Below are 21,788 nucleotides of genomic sequence, written 5' to 3'. Positions count from 1 at the left end.
AAATTTATTAATTGAAGCAAATGCTAAATTTTTACTACGTATTCATTACTTGTTTGATATTTCACAGGACTTGTTCTGTGTCTTTGGCTCCTGGAGCAGCTGAGAGTGAACGTGGACCAATCAAATTATTCCAGAAAGACCCAGCACCAGCCACACCTTTGTTCAGATCAAGACAGCCAAGAAAGAGATGCAAACAAATAAATATTGTAAAAGTTATAACTTTAGTGCTGTTTGATTTTTTTGGTGAGTTTTTGTAGGCTAACTATATTGCACCAAAATAGACATTTGGTACTTTTGATTTCTTTACATGTCTGAAGTGAAGTAGGCTACAAGCTTAGTCAGAGGAATGAATTTTCTGTGAGATAGTAAACCGTGCGTCAGCTCCTCGGCTGTCAACCATGTTGCACTGCTGCATGCAAAAAACAACTTTGTTTGTATTTGGCTGTGTGGCTATAAAGGTGAGGCAGATGATGCTTCGTCCAAGTGTTGCTTTGTCCATTTAAAATCAAATAAAGATTCACCTTTTTGAAAATTTCCCCCCGTTTAACAACCAAAATTCAACACTTAACTTCTGTCAGCCATTTCAGGGTCTTTAGACTCTGTAATCGGTGGCACAATACAACCATGTGTTGACAGTAAACAAACAAAACTATTCAAGTAGTAGGCCTACTTCAGTAGTTTAACTCAATCTGACTGAACAACTTTCACTCGTATTGTAGTAGTATTTGACCAGGAGGATCAGTATGTTGAGTCAAGTAGGCTAATGGAGCTGTGTACTTTGCTCTACTTGGACCACACGCTCTGTTTCAAACGCAGTCGGAGTGATCCACTTCCACAATAGACGATCTTCGTAACTCGACTCTGGCAGCCGCGGTGCATTGTGGTCAAGTCCTGCTCCCCTACTCAACCGTTGCTAACGTGGAGAAGAACTGCGTTGTTTTGTGGGACTAAAACAGTCGTTTTTTTTGGTTTATTACCGTCTGTAGTTAACGACAGGTAACCGACAGGTGTTACGTTTGTCTTCGTTTACTGACAGTACGAATTTTGATTTGATAACCCCTGAAGACATGACTTGTCCCTGCTGCTGTCAGCTAAAGGTAACTAGCACAACACTGAGGAGCTGCTGCTGCTGCTGGAAAGTTTGACAGTCGCTGCGCCAACACAGCACCAAGGGGAGGCTACGTCAACCAATATTTGCCCTCCTCCTTACTCTCCTAGTACCTATCATGTCAAAGCTTTTCTTTGCCGTTGTACCTGTGGATCTGGACTCTCGGCTCTCAAACAGCTGGGGGCCACTGCACTGAGGGACCAGTACCAATGAGGTGACTCAAGGGTTTTGACAGACCTTTGACACCACACACCTGCATTCAAGCTGAGCAAGTCCGTGTGTGAAGATGAAGCTGCACAGCGTGCTGCTGGCCGGCTGTATGGACTGCACTAGGATGTATCTGCCTGGGAACTTTTATCCAAAGCGCCTTTTCTGCTCTGCTTTTCTGTCCTCAAGACTTGGCGAGGCTCCGACCGTCGTCCTGTGTCGTCGGCCTCGTAACGTTACGGAGCTCTGCCCTGTGAAGTACACTGTGCCACATGGAAACAGAAAACTGACTTTGCACAGCAGGAGCTACAGTGTTGTTGACACGAGGTATCAAACCAGAAAGTCACATTATGCTGCAGATACAACGGGAAACGTGCTTCCAGGAGGAGGTGCAACATGGCCTGGTAAGAAAAACAGACAGTAGGATTAGATAGGAGGTTACTGACAACAGGTGACAGGTCAGATCAGATGCCAATGTTTTCTTCATCCTGCTCCTAATATGTGAGTTATACTTTTGTCAGTAATGTATGAATTCAATATGTCTGTGCATGGAACGAATAAAAATTAAATTAAATTTTTAAAAACACGCTGATCTTACACCATACAGTCTTTTTGACAGCTAAACATTTTAAGTCACTCATCCATTTTATTGATATGCTGGCATCAGTGTGGGTGTGTTCCTTGTTTACCCACCAGAGAGCTAATATGATCATATCTTAGGCAGGATAGCCACACATCTGTGCTGTAAAAAATCATAAATTTCAGTGAGAAAAAAATCTAACAGAAATTGTTATGAGTATTTTGAGTTTTGTAATATTAATATCAGTGTGAAAAATGCAGAATCACTCAGGCTGTAGTCTCTCTATTTAACTGTATGTGAGACTACAAGTGGAGTAGCAGCACAACATAATTAACACTAGCCAGTGTCAACCTCTGCCACTGAATACATCATGTTAAATTGCTATTAATGATATCTGCATAGTTATGTCTACCACGTTCTAACGTTGTGTTGATATATTATTAACGTAAAATTAGGAATCAAAGCTAAATCCTGACAGAGCTGTGTATAAGCAGCTTCTCTTCTGTAAATGTTAAGTTAACCTACTGCTTTCGGCATCCTGAAATGCAGCAGAGGTTAATGTTTTAACTCAAACCTTGTAAATCCCCTGAACGTACAGACAACCAGCCATTTAACATCAGAATGATTCAACTTTGAGTTCAGTATATTGATATTATTTTTCATTTTCTGGAGCGGAGATGTGAAAATTAACAGAGTTATCACTGTGCTTAAAACTCCGCAGCTGCAGTAGCTCAGGTTTATGTGTGAATCATTTTCCTCCACTTTGTGTTTTCTTGGACAGTGTCCTTTATCCGCCACAGAGTGACAGATGCGTCTCTTTCCAGTGTGCCTCCAGCTTTCGTTGTGGTAAGAGATGTAGTGCAGTTGGCCTGGAAACATTTCAGTGGTTACTACACATTGTCACTATTAAACAAGAGTTGTATATACGTGTGTAATATCAATGTTAATGTGGTGAAACTGATGCAGGCAGGATTTTACACCTGTAATCAAACACATTTTTGAGTATACTGTTGTACATTTTATGTATTGAAATACATTAAAACTCATAATAACTATATTGCTCAGAGTAGGTAATCTGTTGTTTTTTGTTTTATTATTTCACAGATGAGTTTTGACCAAGAGGGAAATGTGACATCTTTTGGTGAGTGTTAATGTTGCTTTTTCTGTCTTTTATTTAATAAGAAACATAAAGGTTGTCATTTAGACTGATGATTGAGTTGTTTTTCATTTTCATTTTTGGGTTTATAAAGAAGTTACTGAAAGCAGTTTGTAAGATAATGTATGAACTCTGCTTTTAGTGGAGAGTCCTATCCCGAATAAGTCAAAAATGAAACAGAAGGATGTCTATATTAAGATCCTCTATCTGGGCGGTGCGCGGCGCAGTCGTTAAGGCGGTCGCCCCATGTAGAGGCTACAGTCCTCAACGCAGGCGTCCCCGGTTTGAATCCCGCGTCGGGCAGACCTTTCCTGCATGTCATTCCCCCTCTCTCTGCCTCCCCCTTTCCTGTCTATCTATACTGTGTGCTATCAAATAAAAACGCAAAAAAAAAAAAAAGATCCTCTGTCTCCCGTTCTCTAACTGGAGTGATTATTTTTTCTCTTACAGAGAAGAAGAAATCAGAGCTTTGCCAGGAGCTAAGTCTTCAAGCCAGAGACCTTCGTTTTCAGCACAGTACCAGCCTCGCTGCAAGAAACAACTGCATTATCATACGAATGGAGGTATGTTCTCTTTTTGTCTTGTTAGCACACTTTGTGATTTATTGCTCATTTCTGTCCTCCACTAAACCTACATATTTACTCTGCCTCTTCATTAGATAAAAGTCCTAAGCTCAACAGTTGGGTATGATAATGTTTTTATTTTTTTTATGGCCTTTAACCAGGACTTTAAAATAATGAAAATTAAACAACCAGAGCTTTCTAGGGTTGCCCACTTTTACATGTTTCATGCTGACAAAACTGCTTTGCATCAAGTCACTGCACATTGGAGCATTTGTTGTTGAAGTTGTAGTACTTAGGTGAAAAAATGAATGACAGTCTTGTAGCACTGACACCGACCACACACCAGAGCTCCATGGACACTGCAGGCAGGATTGCTTCTTCAGTGTCTTGTGCAGTAATACTGACTTGATTTGACCCTATTTTGTTATTTATATATAAAAGTATATGTCATGTGTTGTGTTATAGAGGACACTGTTGCTTTTTGTTCCCTCTTCTGACACAGTCTTATATCCTTATCTTCATCTTATTAAATGAGCTTCTGTGTTTTTGTTTCTTGTTTCTCTCTGTGTGATATAAGTTGGTAAGATGGGTAGGTTTTATCTGACAGTCTTGCCTGGTGTCAAAGTTTTTATAGTGGATCTTAAAACCAGTAAAGTTACCGTCAGTCTTGACAGCCTCCAACATACCCTGAGGGTTACACACATAATGTTTACGACAGCCTGCTCTCTGCAGCCCCTTCAAGCTATGACAGCAAATGTATGAATGAGCGCACTCCAGGCCAGACAGGACGCACTCATCGCAGCTGGAGGCAGATGTGAGACATGTTTGTTCTTTGACCCAGCTGGGACACAGCAGAGTCAGCAGTAGGCAGAGACAGAGCCGCATTACATTAAAACGAGCACAGTGTTCCTCTAATTAGAAATTCAGTGACCCATTATCAATTTTAATAAATTAAGGGTTAGAAATAAAAGAGCAAAAATAATGAGACATGCTTTTCTTTATTTGACACATAAATATTTAAAGGAATCAGACCTGTTTTGTTTTGCATTGCATTTTAAAAGCGAATGTGACCAAGGAGTTGGTGTAAGCATTTTAATATATTATGATATACTCTGTACCTATATCTATGAGGAAAAAAAACAAACTCTTATGACAGTTAGAAAGACAAACAAGTAAACAAACAAAAGGGTAAGTGACTCATGCATCTATTAGCCTACAGTAATGTACCTGTTAGGTTTCGTTTGGTTACTTCTGGTTCTGCCATTGACTATGTGCTTAATAAACTGTACAAAGGACCTGAAGTACTGAAAGCTTCCTGTACTGAGGGCCATCTGTGGCACACCAGCCCTGGCCATATATTTACTGTGTGAATGCTGCTTCAGGCCGAGGCCTCACTGAACCTTATGTCCCATGGTTACCCATGGGTCACTTCTGGTTGTGTTTCAATTTCCACTTGATGCTCTAGGTTTGTAGTAAGATGAGTTGATTGGACCTGTCGACTAGCAGTCCGCCGAAGTCACAACACAATGGCTTTCAACTCCAAAGTGGGTCAAATATTTGGCCCGCAGTTCTCCAAATTCAGATCTTCATACACAAGCATAGATGCACAGTCACACTAACATGTTTAGGTACTTCATTTCAAAACAATTTTGAAATACCTAACCCAAAACCTGAATGGAGATGGATTCATCCTGTAAGTTTCTAATATTGAGGATGAGAGTACATATTTCAGTACTTTCTGACAGCTTCTGTCCTCACTCTTGCATCTCCACAGTCTCTCAAAGCCATCGTGACCCCGCAGTCCCTTTTGGTGTTGGATTTTCGGGGTCTGGGGCTGGAGCGCTGGTTGGTACTGGAGCTGGCCCCTCAGCTGGCATCACAGACGCACTCTCTGCCTTTTGAGTTCAGAGCACTGGAGGCCATACTGCAACACAAGGTGAGACAAATCAGATGAGCACTGTGTGTCTGTGTATTTTAACATGTTTTAACCCAGATAAAAACCTGTGTGAAAATGAGGATATGCATGAGGCTCTTTTTCTAAATAAGGTGAGGGGCTGGTACATGTATGTGTTTTCATGTGTCTGTGTCAACAGGTAAACACTCTACAAATCCGGTTGAATGAAGTTGAACCAGTAATACTCGACGTATTAGAATCCCTAGTGGATCCTAAAATCTATTCTGCTGATAGAAGTAAACTGCATATACTTCTGCAAAACAGTAAGAGGTAAAGCACACACTACCACACACAATTGACACAGTGAATGCAAGATGGGTAGTTAGGTGAATGATTGCAATGTTTGTCTAAATTAGATCAGAAGTCAACTACATGCAGTCTGTATTTATTTCCACTATGTTAAATATTTTGTCTCTTGTACCTTTGACAGTTTATCAGAGTTGGAAACGGACATAAAAGTTTTTAAGGACTCTTTACTGAAGATTTTGGATGAGGACGAGATGATTGAAGAGCTCTGTCTGACCAAGTGGACAGATCCAAGAGTTTTGTAGGTTGCGCATTCACTCACATACACTTTGTTCAATTCTATAAAAAGCCTTTATAAAGGTTCAGTCAGTGGCTGCACACAAAGAAAATAACCCCATGTGCTGTAGGCAGTTTCTTCCACCAGTATTGTTACGTAATCTTTTGAAATGTTTCTTTTGTTGTTGCGAAAAGTCGACCACGAAGGGACTCGAACCCTCAATCTTCTGATTCGAAGTCAGACGCCTTATCCATTAGGCCACGCGGTCAAGTGGGTAATTGCAGGATGACGTACCGCCACACTTTATGCGACTCTTACGAAACAGGCTGTACGCCGAGTAATGTTTTTCCATCAGCAACTAATTGGATGATTATGGCTCAAAAATGTTTTGGTCTGCTCCAAAACCTTTCTGTGAAATATTTGCGGTTGCTTTTCCGGTGTTATTGGTAAATGAAACTTTGGCGTCTACACTCTTTACGTCCACGCGCACGTAGTAAACGCGACCAATGAATAACTACAAGCTAGATAGGATGGCGAGACCGAGTTGGAGAAAACCGAACGGGAAGAAGGAAAAGAGATTTTACGATGTGATATTTTAAGATTAATTGCCTGGCTGCACGAAACAGAGACTGATATTACTGAGAATTGCTATACATTATACCTGCTCAAATTTTAGTGTATTTTGAGATGAAAACACACACAAAAACATTTTTAAAAAAGTTGTTTGTTTTTGTTTTTTGTTTTTTTTAATATATGGATATCTGTCTTTTCAGTGAGGAGAGCAGTTTGGGCATTGACCATGCTGAGGAGATGGAACTGTTACTGGAAAATTACTATATGCAGGTACTGTTACTTTTCTTTAGAAATACAGCCGCTGACTGTTAAACGTGAGAATATCTACATTCTTCCTATTAAATTGAATTCAATTAAATTATAAAAAGTTAAAATGATTTGATTCCTCATAGTTAATGCACGGTCAACTATGAGTGGAAAAACATTGAACTTAACTGTACAATGTACTTATGTACACAAAGACTTGACCTCACCTAATACTGTTTTCATGTCAACATTTTATTAACATGCACCTTGTGCTGTTTTATTTGTTTTAATAGAAAGCATACAGAGTTAAATGTGATGTACAGTGAGTGAGGGGCTGAGTGTTCATACAGTGACTGATCCATACAGGCTGAAGAGCTGGGGAACAAGACCAGAGAGCTGAAGGGGCTGATCGACGACTCTGAGAGCGTCATCTTCATCAATCTGGACAGGTACACACACACACACAAAATGCACACCGTGTGTAGTATGTCGCTCCAAAGTGTAGGAGTGCATATTTCTGGATAACTCACAACACAACAATTATAAACTCAAGAGGGTGGAGCTGTTTCACATTGTATTTCAAATTTGTGTATTTCTAATACTTGTGATTCACAGGATTAAAAAAAAATTGTCTTGGATGATATTGTAACTTGGAACATGTGAAGTTGTTCATTCCTTTTTTTGTTTCTGTGGGATTTGAGAAAACGATTAAGCTAACTAATAAAGGACATGTTTCAGTTCCTCCTGAAACAAAATGACTTGCCGGCTCTACATCTGTTGTTTGTTTTATTTTAGCCATCGTAACGTGATGATGCGTCTGAATCTGCAGCTGACAATGGGTTCCTTCTCCCTGTCGTTATTCGGTCTGATAGGAGTGGCCTTTGGTATGAATTTGACGTCGTGCTTTGAAGAGGTGAGACAGCTTTATGTCATTGGAGGAGTTTGACTCTATTTGTCGTTAACAACTTAATTTTTTGCTTGTTCAGATTTTGTTCTTCTGTAACTCTTTAACTTTTGGACTGTCATTAGGGTAAAGTTAGCAAGATTAAGACAACAGAGAATTGAGCTCAATCGGACTGTGTGATTGCGTTGTTTAATCATGTTTTCCTGAAATGTGTGATTGTATTTTATTTGAGTCTTGTGTGATGTGCAACTGAGCTGTTGTGTGCTGCCGTCTTGGCCAGGTCACTCTTGGAAAAGAGGTTTTAAATCTCAATGAGTTTTTTACCTGGTTAAATAAAGGATATTGATATTGAACATTTATTAGATTTTACAGTGGAAAATATTTATCCACTATTTAAAAATGTATGTTTTGTATACACTGATATGTTTTTGTGTTTTTATTACCAGGATCCTCGTGTTTTCTGGCTGGTAACAGGCTTCATGTTCTTGGGCAGCGGATTGATATGGAGGCGACTCCTCTCATTTCTGGGTCGACATCTAGAACCGTCACTACCCCCACTGGTAAGATCCAGTCTGTACATGCATGTTCTGAGGCTGCTTCCCACCCCAATGTCATGATATACTGTCATTTTCTGATGATAATTTTAGTTCTCAGAGAAGACTGAGTTTTGAAGATCAAGTCATTTGTGTCTTTTTTTCTGTTGTGACGCAGATTCCTTCAGTTTGGAAGAGAAATCTGAAATCATCAGACATCAAAACGGGAGTCAGATGAACTTCTACCTCTGCTCTGTAAAACGGCACAGACCTCACACAGACTCTGCAGCTTTAAAGACAGTTGTTTTACCCAGAACCTCATGAATTCTCTACAGATGCTGGATATTTTCACTTGCAGTGTCCCTCTCCTGTGCCTACTGCAGAGATCAAGACTGCATCCACATGTCTGGAGCTTCCACTGTGTTACAGTAGATGCATCTATGTCCCTGTCATCAAATTGTTTCCATCACATCGAGGTTATTCCAGATACCAGATTAGATATCTTCATATCTAATCAGTGTGGACTAAAGGAGAACACAGAGTATTACTCATCATTTATGCGTGTATGTGCAGTCGAAAGAAAATGGAACTGAAACCAGTACCAACGCAACTTACACCTAACATGCTGTTGTGTGTCTTCATTTAATTGGTGAAAAACTGTGTGTTAAAATGATAATATAGTCTAATATTTGAATAAATGTGGACAATACGTATAAAGGTGTGAAATTGTCAGCATTTAAAAAAACTGTTAATTACTCTACACGCTTCACTCTTTGTGAAACTTTACTGGGTAGCATCAGTGTTTCTCAACCAGGGGTACTCGGGCCCCTACTAGTACTTGGTGTAATTGCAAGGGGTACTTAAAACAATAAAATATAATTTTATTGAGTGACCTTTACAGACATTTACCATTTTACTAAAATAGTGACTGGAGCCATCATTATTGCTCAAACTGCAGAAATGAAGCTAAGGTACTTCTCCCAGTCCCATATGGAAATTGATTTTTATTTTTAATAATAATATTAATAAGTAGCCACATTTCAACGCTGTTACGACAAACTCAACACTTCCTGTGTTCTGTTCAAATGACGAGCCTGCCTTACAGTGTGTTCTATTTTTACTGAGTCTCTCAAGATTACCGCAAAACAAAAGGATTTACTATAGATGGAGCTTTCAAGAGAATGAATATAATTTATTTTTCACTGGGGGAGGAAACCGCAGTCCCGGGAGAGAACCCAAACAAGCACAGTTTGCTGTGAGGCAGTGATGACCACTGCAGCACTTTGATGGCAACATTGTTGGCTGGGGGTCACAAGAAAGAGCTATTTTAAACATCTTTTACTTCACCAAACTGGTGCTGTTTGTGTTGTCGTGACCATTCTTCTACACCAGATGGCGCCATGTGTTTAGTAAATCTCAAGTTCACAACATAGAGCAGTATGGGTCATTGCATGTCAACCTATGTGCTATAACATAGTGTGCTGACTAGGCTATATCAAGAGACCTGTGATTACAGTCTCATTTATCAATACTTACTAATTTCTCCAAACTATTGTTTTAGGGAACGATATTGTTATCTTTTACAAGAAATTACTGTGGCTTCTTATTTTATTATGAAGCTTGGTTAGCATGTGTTGCTCCTGCACAAAAGTGTCAGTAAAGTAGTGTATAGATTCTCAGAAAAAACACTACTTATATTTTAGCAGTAACTATAAACTAACTTTTAAAAGAATGTAAAAAATGTTTAACACTTGTAAAGGCTCTATTGCATTTATACAGCTGTATGACCGATGTAGTCATCAGTACTAGGGATTGGTATAGCTCAAGGTGGTGCTAGTTTTAATACGTAGCCTATTATGTGATAACCTTTTTTAGGTTAACAGTTCCCAACATAGGGGTTGGGCTCTCCCAAAAGGTCACAAGGTACATCAGCATCATGAAATTAATTTTAGGAGTGCCTGAGGCCTTTTAGGGTGGAGTTTGCATGTTGTCCCTGCCTGCGCAGGTCCCAAGATATATCCTACACTCAATGTTGATAGATCTCTTAATTGCCCGTAGGTGAGAGTGTCAGCGTGGGATAGTTTGTAACTATATGACAGCACTAGACCTGCCTAGAGTGTATTCCACCCTCGCCCTATATGTCAACTGGAATTGGCTCCAACCACCACCACCCCACACAAAGTTTTACAGCTAATGGATACATGGATGTCTCAGTCATGACAAAGAGAAAGGTGAAAAGAGGGTTGGTAGGAGATAATGTGTTGTATTTAATACCCACATCAAATGTATGTATTTATGTAAATGTATGTAGGCCTGTTATCATCTGGAAAGTAACCAGTCAAATAGTAATAGTGGAGTATATTACATTTTTCCTCTGAGTTGTAGTAGCTAACATAAAATGGAGCAACAAGAAACTGTACGTTACAGTGGGAGCGTGCCTATGTTCCCTCAGCCCTATGTTCCCTCTGGACTCTCTCTACCTATCTGGACTCTGTATATCTGGCCTGTCTAGCCTCTACCTGGTCTTTTTACTAAACTTAACCAACTCCTTTCTTCATTGCCTAAACCCAACCAATGGTGGGACCAAAGGGCTGAGGGAATAGGGCCTAATTTTCAGTGACAACAAAAGTTAGAAATGAGGGAACATAGGGCTGAGGGAACATAGGGCCTAATTTTCAGTGACGACAAAAGTTAGAAATGAGGGAACATAGGGCTGTGGGAACATAGGGATGACCCCGTTACGGTCACCTTCCAACTCAGAAACTCATCCATTGTTAGATTAGGATAGTGGAACCTGTGTGTGTGTGTGTGTGTGTCCACTGAGAAACGCCCCCGGTCTAACCTCGTGCCTTCCTCTGTGGACGTCACGCCGCGCTGACGTCACGGCGGAGCCACGCTGCACTGCTCGTCCAAACAACTTTTCCAGAGCAACAACTCAACTCCACATTCACGGAGCGACCAGCAACAGCAGAAGTGCCGAGATTCAACCGATCAGAGCTCAAGCGAAAACGTGACGAGGAAACCGAAATTCAGCGGTTACATTTTAATTGTTTCCTCAGTATTTTTTATTTTTCCCTTGCAGCTGCGGTTTTATTTTTGAAAGTCAGGATGAGAAGTATGTGGTTGTTGTTCCTCGTCGGGCTGACGACTGGGTTTATCAGTGAAAAAGTAAGTGGCTTTCGTTTTCTCTCTCTCCCTCTCTCTCTTTGGACCAGTTGAGGATTAATGAAAATCCTGAATGTCATCTGACTCCATAACTAATGGTTTCATCTCATGTGTGTCCAGTTTTGGCCCCAATTTTAAGTTTTGTTTAAAAGATGCCACTGTTGTCAACGTTTGTTTTGTTCAGTTGTTACCTTTGTCCTCACGTGTTATCTAATGAAAATCAACAGGGAATCATTATTAACAATTACCTTCACATAACTCAGTTTGTTCAGTAAGTTTATTTTATGGGCGCGTTTTCCCTAATTGCTCCACCTGGACTGTTTTAGCTACGGTAAGTCTGCGCTGTGTTAAAGAGCTCAGCACGGAAAGTAACCATAGATCCGTTTTTAAGCTTCATCTAATGTTATCTACCAGGAAGCAACAGTATTTACATTAGAGATAAGTCATTTGGCAAACGAATCCGCGTTTTTATATTGAGCCACAGACTGTGTATTCAACCCAAGTTCAGGCGTCCAGTTGGTGTCAAGTTCACACAGGGCCAAACTCTGAACAGCCTCCGTTTCACAGCTTTGACATTTAAACCCAAACCCCCAGACCTGGCCCGACTTTCTAACTCACTCAATGTTTGAAATGTCATTATTTGAAAAACAACAACAAAACAAAACTGGAGTTGTAATGAATAATTATCCAGAATACAAACGTCTTGCTGTCTTTTACTCCACACACACACTCTCTCTCTTTCTTTCTCCCTCTCTCTCTCTCTGTGTTGTGAAGCTGGAAAACACCTGGAAATGACAGGCTTAAAGCAGAGCTCTTAGCTACATTGGCACACTTGTGACAATAACCTGGTTGCATGATTTATTGGCTGTAAAAGTCCCAAATGAGAGCCAGGGAGCTCGGACACCTCTCTGTGTAGGTCAGGATATTTATGATTTATGGTCTGTATATTGTGAAAGGGGGAAGACTGAAACCTGAGAGTGTCTGGCTGGATATTTTGTAGCAGGGACTGAAAGAAAAACTCACATTATTGGGAATGAATACAGTTTTTAATCTCTTTCCCCATGACTCTTAGTCTCTGAATGTAAAATCTTGTTGACAAAAAATGGTCACTGAAAAGAACACTTTTTTACTACTAAGCTTTTAATTTTGTCATCCTGAAATGTGGTCCATAGTCTGATGATCCACATATTCTTTAATTCTCCTTTGCTTCGTGCCACTGATACACAGATTCCAATCCCAAATTGCTGGGCGTGATGAGTTACATCATATTCAAACTGAGTCCTTTTTTGAGTGCGGCTTAGGTAGCTATAGAATTACTTGTGAGTCAGCCAGCAATGTTACGCACATCTGAAAGATGAATGTTCAAACAGGCTTTCTGCCTGCGACAGTTTGTGAGCCGGTAGTTGTGTCATTTTCTGGATGGATGACTCAGAGTGAGTCCCACCGGACTAGTCCAGGCAGGCACGAAACTGCGTGGGATGCAAGCTGTTTTCCAACCAACCAGAAAAGGCAAACGGAGGACTGTAACACCGGTTCTCATTATTATTAACAATTACCTATATGGTGCCTCTAAAACACATGACTGGAAGACCAAGTCGATACATACTCTATTAAAAAAAAAGAAAATCAGTGATTTCCATGTGCTCCCAGCTAGTCAAAACATTTTAGTGTCCTGTAGATGAGGGGAAGACTGCATATCTGATTGGCTACTGGACTGTTTCTATGACTTTGTTGACTTTCAATCTCAGCCAGTCCATGACGCATTTTCATGCCATAGTCGAGTATGTACAACTAGACCTAAATAGAGTTGTAAACAAGAGCTAACTGGGTGTCTGCATCAGGAAACGGCAGTAAGATTTGCATCACACTTTTTCTTACACTGTTCTTTTCACCACCACCACCACAAGTGCATTTAACTTATTTAGCTCTCACTTTGGAAAGGAGGCCAGCAGATTATCTTGGTTGTTCTGTGTATAAAATAGATATAATTTTCTTTTTCCTTAGTATCGCTCCTGAATTAAATACAGGGCTGACACAATGATGTAAAATATCTTATTCTACCTCAAATTAGCTCCCTTTTTTTCCAAATTGTCAAATAGTTTTGCTTCTGTGAAGCGTTTACATGGTGTAATTGCCTTCAAAAGGCTAATTAGATTAGCTTAATGTTAAAAGGTCAAACATTTTCAGACTTGTAGCCTTTGTCAAACATACACCCCCTCAGAGACAGCATTGTGTGATGCTGCTGCTATCTAGATGGTGATGACAGGTCTGTGTACTTTTGGCTGTTACACAACCTCACTTTTGACCCCGACTGCTCTCTCATTGACTTCCAACTCACTGGGGAAATATTTAATAACCGTAACCCACCAGACCCAAGAAAACATGAATATGTTGTTTACAATAATAAATAATGCACTCCCAACACACTCATACATCCTCCCTGTTTTATTTCTGCAATGTTTTAACACTGAACCGTCTGTTTCCAGAAAACTGTCTTCACTTTGACAAAGCACAGCCACAGCAGATGGTTATATATGGTCTCTGTGTGTGTGCACAATGTACATATGTATGTATGCTTTCCAGATGTGTGCAACCTTAAAGTGACTGTGTCAAGTCTGCCAGTAAATCCTAATCCATAACCTCTTTCAGGAAGGGGGATGGGAAGAGAGAATGATAGATGATTTTATTTGGTCTTTGTCTTTCATTTTGGATGTTACATCATACATGTACTCATGTTTGATAAAACTGGAATTGAAACACTTTGGATTAATCAGTTCAACCAACAGAAATTATTCTGCAGTTATTATGATAATAATGGAAGTTAGGTAAACAAAACATATAAAACATGAGATTTTATTTATTTTAGGAGTGCATACATCCACCATACTGTCATAGCCTACTCATTTATAGCAGCATTCCTCATTAATGGTGAAAACGATTGCAACCCTAAAGCCTATGGTACCTGTACCATTGTGCTGATTTTGCTGTTAAAATATGTGTACAACAGTGGTAGCCGTGTGTTTGGTAATCCACCACTTCAACAGCACCTGAGGTCACAGCAGGACTTGTTGTGGCCTTAAAAGGGAATCTTGCCGACTTTCAGTACCTCCTTCACTGGGATAATTTAGTCAGTATACACGTGAGCACTTTCAAAGCTAAAGACCAGACAACAAGATCATTGATGTCCAACTGGGAGCTGGGAGTTTGACAGTAAATAAAAATTAAAAATAAGACTCCTCTCAACGTAGATCTCTCCTTAGACCCCTACATAAATTCTAAATTTTAGTAAAAGACTGAGACATTGGACATTGACATGGACATCACATTAGCATGTCTGCAGCAGTGGTATTGTGTGCATCACCGTGTGTTTCATTTTGACATGCACAGCATCTGCTTTTGTCATCCCTAGCTGAAGATAACAGGAATGTCAGAACCCGGCTGCTATTTCAGTCAGACTTGATATTATGAGGCTTCAATGTCCTTTGAAAATGGATGTAGATGATTTTCTGTTTGCCCTGTTTCTCCACAGCAGGAACATCTGGTTTGTCTCATAATGATTCCCCTCCAGATTAGTGTTAGTGGTTGTTACAGCCCAGCTAGTTCAGACAAACTTTAGATATCACAGGCTCCATGATGGAAAACAAAGAATTTGTCCTGATTGTGTATTAAGTTAATTAGACCAAGAATAAATGTAACTTTATCTTACATGTTGCAAAGTGATACAGCATTATTAGATTAATCGATTGATCTGCAGTTACAGAATTTAAAAAAAATTAATTTCTCCCTGTATTAGATCTAATTCTGTTTTATATTGTATTAGAAATTGCATTGATTCATTATATTAATCAGCTACCGTCTGTAGGACTTCTTGGGTTTGTTTCCTGTGATTGAAGTTTGCCTTAAGTTGTGCATTGGTGTGCCGCCAGAAGAACGGTTGTATTGGCATGAGAAGACTCGCACGTTAAGAATGTATTTACGCTCTCATGTCACTCAAGTGTGAATATTTATTGCACCAAAGACAGAACAGTAAACTCCCTCATGCATATTCTCCTTTGTCCTCAGCACCTGTTTAACGGGTAATACACAGTCCTGTCCCTGTCTCTCTCTTTCCTTTTCCTTACCCACTCCTCTTTCTTTCTCTCTCTCTCTCCCTCAGCACCTGTGTTAGTGGAGGCATAGTACACATACCAGACATACTTCAGGTCTCAATGGGCCATATTCATCTATGCCTGTGTGTGTGTGTGTGTGTGTGTGTCTCTCTCTCTCTCTGTCTTACTACCAACATCTGCTGAGCCATTGCTCTTATTGACTCAGGTTTTGTTTTATTCCTGTGTTTCTCTAGTCTACCTAAACCTTTTATGATGTTACTTTCCATCTGAGATGATCATAGCTTGTTTTATTCAACTTAAGTCACAGTCAAATTTCAACAAGTCAGTGAAACTTCATGTATGAGACTTTATTTTGCTCAGACTGGGCTTTAGACGAAGAGTCACATAGGGTTTTGGTTTTCATTACACTCCTTTGTTGGAGTTCTTTGGTGGTATTATGTGAAAACGATTTTTCCATGTGTGTCCACTTGTCTGCTCTGCGTTCTTCCTTTTAAGTTTCTCTATCTATACTTCCTCCTCACCCACACACACACACACACACACACACACACACACTGATCTCTGCTGTCTGGCTCTGTGAAGCTTCATAAATTACTGCCACAGCACATGAAAGAAACAAGAAACCAGCCTCCATCTACTGTACAAGCTACAGTATGGATGGATGTAAAACCCCAGACACCAGTGAATACTCTGGCATATTTGACAGGCATAGGTCATTGATTGTGGGAGGTATTATCTTACCCGAGAACCATAGCGATGTTCACATGTTTTCAATTAGTGGAAGGAATTTTGCAAGTGTGAATGAAGCAGATTTATGTGCATTTATGTCTCTCCCTCTCCTTTTTTGTCTTTGTTGGTATTTCTCTCCTGTTTGCATCCAGCTAGTAACTAAATTGTCTGTTTTTCATTCTCACAGCTTTTGGTCTCCTCCCAGTCACCATTTCCTATGACAGATGACCTTTACCTAGAGGGGCAGTCATCAGGTGACCTCCCCATAGATGATGAAGATGGTGACGTTGATGGCTCAGGCTCAGGATCTGGAGACTACGGTATGAAGACTATACTGTCTATTTAACTGTCCTACTTTTGTAAAGTTTGTATATTACATATCATTTGAGGGTTCACAGAGACATCGCTTTTTTTTTTTAAGTATGATTACACAGAGAATGACATATGAGTCATGAATGAGTCATATGTCCTCAATTTTTTTTGACAAGCAGTCCAAAGGTTTTCCTGATCTCACGGTGATGCTGCATGTGTGTTTCTTCTATCTACTGTTTACCTGTCACACACCTCAGACAAATAAGCAAAATGTATTGAAGAGACAAGTGCTTGTAAATTCAGACACAGAAGCACTATCTGTGTGCCAGATGTTTGTCCTGAGGTGATGTGAAGTTAAGCCAGGTGAGATTTTATTGGAAGCCCACAGATGTCAAATACTTTTTGTCTTTATTATGAATGACTCACCACTGCACCCACAGTGAGCAACGTGTTGAAACATTTAGTTCATTCTGAACATTCACTGTGATCCCAATATGAGGTTTAAATGTGGTACGATGTGGTTGTATAAATTCCTGTAAGGTATGAAACTCACAGATTGCATTCCTCTCACATGGAACAAATCTGGTTAATTAACAACCACATTTTGAAAAGACTTTAGTTGTCACACTGCAGGTAGATAAATCAGTTTGAAAATGGCTTTCCCCCCAAAAGTACGTAAAAAGGAAAATGACCGAAGTGCTCTCCTCTCTCAGCTTTCCCTGACATCTCGGCTGCAGAGGACCTACTCAACGTGTTCCTCAACTTCACCAAGACTATCTTCAACAACGGGTCTCCATTTCAGCCACAGCCAACAGCAGACTCTACTCACATCCCACCAACAACAGCAGACTCTACTCACATCCCACCAACAACAGCAGACTCTACTCACATCCCACCAACAACAGCAGCTGACAGCCAGGATCAGACAACACCAAACATCTTCCCCACTGAAGACAACAGTGCAAAAGAGGTAGAATATTACTTTTCCTTTCTCTCAAATCAAAGAAGAAATATCCACAGAATAGTCTAAGCATTAGCTTTAGGTTTTTTTAGCACGACTTGTTATCCAGTGCATCTACAATTTTATTTATGCATACAGTATATTCTTCCAGGTGCCAACAGCTGACTGGTTCATGACCAACCCCAGCTCCACCAGCATGCCTCCCAGTGAAACCACTGCAACCGAATTCAGCATAGACATCAGTGTTACTGAAGATATGGATACGTGGGATGTCTCAACAACTACAGAAATTGAAGAAGAAATTTTGATCAACAAGGAAGTTAACAATGTCGTTATGTCCAGTGGTGAAGGCAGTAGATATGGCGCTAGAGCTCCTGAACAGGTGACCTCTGAGAACACATGGGAGAGGACAGAGGTTCTGGCAGGTAAGGACAGATTTCCACAAGCTCTTTCAGAATATTAGGGTGTAGATTGATGATGATTAAAACCTTTGAGTGTTTTGCCCTAAAATTATATATTGTGAAGTTAATGTAAATGCCGTTTTAAAGTATTTTTGACAGTGTTCTTCAGTCTGTTTCAAAAATTTAAGTGGTGTGAAAATGTTTTGCTGTCTTGTCTTCTTCAGCTGTGATAGCATGCGGAGTGATTGGATTCCTCTGTGCTGTTGTCCTCCTCATCCTCCTCGCTTACCGCTTGAAGAAGAAGGACGAAGGTAGCTATGACCTTGGAGACACCAAACTTTCCACTTCCACAGCCTATCACAAAGCGCCGACCAAGGAGTTTTACGCCTGAACTCAACAATAGGGACCTTAAATGGAAACTGTTATCCGTCAATAAGGGCTGAGAATGCATCTATAAACAGCCGAAGATGATTCCTGTCGCTGAAGTTTGAAGTCAAGCACCTCTACTCCTCTTCAGTGCTTCTTAGAATTTTTTTTCTTTCACCTTTCCTGCGCTCCTCCTCGGTCATCCTTTAATCTTTTTCTCCTCATAGTGTTCAGTTTTTGTGAGGAGGGGGCCAAAAAAAGAACAAATAAGACTAAAACATACATTCATAACATTCCATCCTTAGAAAGGAATTAGACAATGCTTCCTAAATTTTGATTAAGAAATCTTCTCCTAAGAAAACAACCATTCTCTTCTAGGAGAATAATCAACTTTAATGTATTGATAACTTTGTGCCTTAAAACAAACTATGGTGAATCACATGGGGCTAAACATGGTTCTGCATTACAGACAAATCAGATGTCCCATATAGCAGAACTAATTGGTCCCATTTCAGAGAGGCTGCACAAGGAAGTAAACATGAATAGCCCTAACACATTCTGAATGCTGTTAAATGAAGATGTGCCACATATGTGATTAATACTTTAAAGAACTTCTTACACAGGTACCCTTTAACCCTTGAGGTCAAATTTGCTTTGTTAACATCTTGCAATGTTACATTTCATTTTCTGTATGCTTTATATTGAAGTTTTTTGTTGTTGTTGTTATAAAAAAAAGAATATGTTTTTTTTATATGCTGTCCAGTATTGCTATGAAAGATTTTGTTACTCTGCAGGTACACGTTTTGTTTTGTTTTTTTGCTCAGATATCTGACATTTATAGAACTGACCAAATATAAATGTGCTATATGTGTCTTTTGGGAATTAGCTTTTAGTAGCCTTTACAATGCATATGCATATTTCTACATTCTGCAAGCCATTTAAAACAAGAGACCTCTGTCTTCTCTGCATTTACACGGGGCTAGCTGTAAGCAGTCCCTCAGTCTTGCCATTTGTTCAACATTAATGATATTTTCAGGACAATTTTTTTTGCTCACTAGGCACAGCAAACAGGAGAAGTGACCAATGTTATCTGACAAAAGCCAAACTGCATTCCTGTCTTACTGTACACAGCTGTAATAATGGGTTTACAGTTAATGGGACAGTTGCAGCATTTAGGGTTTCTTACAGTATAAAGTGTCAGGGTTTACTCATGCAGCAGGATTGGGGAGTTGAATCGCAATCAATGACAGACATCTGTTTCTTCTTAACTGTAATGATTAGTGTGACCCACTGGGAGATTCAGGCTCTGTAATAGTTATAATGTTAATCTGAGTATAAGCATATCAGGTTTTTAACACTTTTCCTAACTCTTAAATGTATACCTCAACTAGCCAACCAAAGGAGTGCAGGGTCTTTTAGACTTTTAGAGTTTGAATAAGGACATAGGTAACTGCTATGACAAGAGGGTGCTATTTCTTTTTGATAGCATCTAATTTTTACTTCTGTATACCCTGTAAAAAGTATATATTTTAGTGAAAATAATTGGTATTTGCCCTATGTAATGACTCTGAGGAATTTTATCCAGCTACCTACTGCTTATTATGTGTCAAAGTAGAATACTTTTCATGGCTGCCTCTTACTGGAATTGGGGGGAAAGACGTCTTAAAGCACTATTGGTGACCTTACAATCTTAATTAAAAGGTTATTGGTTACCAAAATAACTGAGATTAGTGGTGTATACATTTTACACATATTGTTTATTTCTGTTGCTCTGAGATTGTAGACCTCAAGTTTGAAGATGCATAAGAACAGTTAAATTGTGATAGGCAGTTCCAATATGATTGTTATGGCAATTTCCGTTGTTGGGTTTGTCTTTTTTAAAGTTCACTGCCCCATCTGTTGCAGCAATTTGATGACCTTAATGTGTGATATTACATTCATATTTTGTACTTTTGCCATGGTTACTTCAAAGTGTTTTAATGGTATAACTATCAAACTGTTTTAGAACAATATCTTAATGAAACTACACAGGACGAGTTGATCACTAACCCACTGTGACTTACTGTTATAACATGATATTTCTTGGGCATCTGAATCCTCAGTGGCTCACGATTTATTGTCTACATTCACTTACAGTATTTTTTTCATGTTGACCTTCAAGTTATGTAGAATGACATCTGTAGTAGCTCTGTGTTGGGCTGCACAACAACAGAATGTCTCACATAAACCATACCCATAAAGGGTCAAGACAAAGGTCATCACTTGCTGACAATCCAACAGGTGATGACACTCAATAAACCTTTTTATAGGATCACTGTAAGTCTATACAATATGTTGATACTATAATGTATATGTATTAATTTATACTTTCGTAGACAATAGGTTAATAGGTCAGTGATAAATTGGGATTGTATAGTATTGACTTATGGTCAAAGCTTCTTTGTGCCTGTTTAGATTTTTTTTATTTTTTTTTATTTATGTTTTCAGAGTATTTGACAAGCTTTGGTTCAATTCATTTTCAATATCAGCAATCCCTTTTCCATATGGATTACATTAATAGATGATTTAGGTAGGGTAATACGTTCAGTGTAAATATATATACAGTATATTCACTGACTTATTAATTGAGTAAATGACAAAGGATGACCTACACAATGGTGAGGATCAACCAAAATTCACAGACATACTATGTACAAGAGGCGGCCTACAGAGAACCATATTGCTGGGATATCTTATGAGTTTCACTACTGAATAAAAGATCTGGCTTTAATTCAATGCTGAACTGAGTGTCTTTTTTTCTGGCTTGGGGGGATTGGCCTAAATATAAGATCATACATTCCTTCTTTGCTCTTACATGCACTTGTATTCATGTGTGCTAGTGTTCAACAGCCTTTCTGAACGTCTTTACTTTCTGCCCTTCATTTCCCCTGTGTACTGTATCTGTCTGTACACTGGCCACTCAATCAATAATTGTATGTAACTAGTACCTTTGTTATAAACCAGTGTTCTGTTGTCAGTTTTGTGTATTCACCGTGTGACAATTGGCAAAACCAATCAATGTACGCAAAGCCAGATTCCTCTGCAAGGCCTTAATTACTCTTCAAAAATCCATGGTGTCATGAGATGAAGGCTCTGACGAGACCGTCAGTTTGTAATAAAATGTTGGTTATGACATGTGTCACATGTTCCCGCTATGAAAGGTCAGCTGTGGGTAAAAGCAATCGGATGTGAGTTTTGTTCTACTTGTTTGCACAGTAGTGCAGAAAAACATTTCCTACCTACCTAATGAAAAATATCCTTTTGTAAATATAAGTACCAGAAAAAAAAATCAAACCATTGTGTTAAACCAACCCAGCAGCCTGTGAAAAATCAATTGGAAAGTAAAAACAATGGAGTTA

At 39.4% G+C, this 21,788-nt stretch overlaps 2 protein-coding genes across 2 annotated transcripts; both read left to right on the top strand.

The window, feature by feature from the left end:
* The first annotated feature begins 888 nt into the window (after positions 1-888).
* Positions 889-8,963, top strand: mrs2 (magnesium transporter MRS2). The gene is made up of 12 exons (XM_083989632.1): positions 889-1,719; positions 2,677-2,741; positions 3,000-3,036; positions 3,502-3,614; positions 5,389-5,550; positions 5,708-5,838; positions 5,999-6,115; positions 6,865-6,934; positions 7,277-7,359; positions 7,706-7,823; positions 8,261-8,374; positions 8,526-8,963. Exons 1-12 carry the CDS (start codon positions 1,395-1,397, stop codon positions 8,583-8,585), a joined length of 1,395 nt encoding a protein of 464 aa, XP_083845758.1. The 5' UTR covers positions 889-1,394; the 3' UTR covers positions 8,586-8,963.
* A 2,333-nt stretch (positions 8,964-11,296) lies between these two features.
* Positions 11,297-21,165, top strand: LOC310999894 (uncharacterized protein). The gene is made up of 5 exons (XM_083990502.1): positions 11,297-11,515; positions 16,538-16,670; positions 17,376-17,632; positions 17,775-18,048; positions 18,249-21,165. The coding sequence occupies exons 1-5, from the start codon at positions 11,456-11,458 to the stop codon at positions 18,413-18,415; spliced, it is 891 nt and encodes a 296-aa protein (XP_083846628.1). The 5' UTR covers positions 11,297-11,455; the 3' UTR covers positions 18,416-21,165.
* The last annotated feature ends 623 nt before the right edge of the window (positions 21,166-21,788 follow it).

Source organism: Trachurus trachurus, assembly GCF_905171665.1.
Source record: "Trachurus trachurus genome assembly, chromosome: 16".
Lineage (NCBI taxonomy): Eukaryota > Metazoa > Chordata > Actinopteri > Carangiformes > Carangidae > Trachurus > Trachurus trachurus.
Note: the sequence above shows the minus strand (reverse complement) of the source record. Positions and strands in the feature narration are given on the sequence as shown.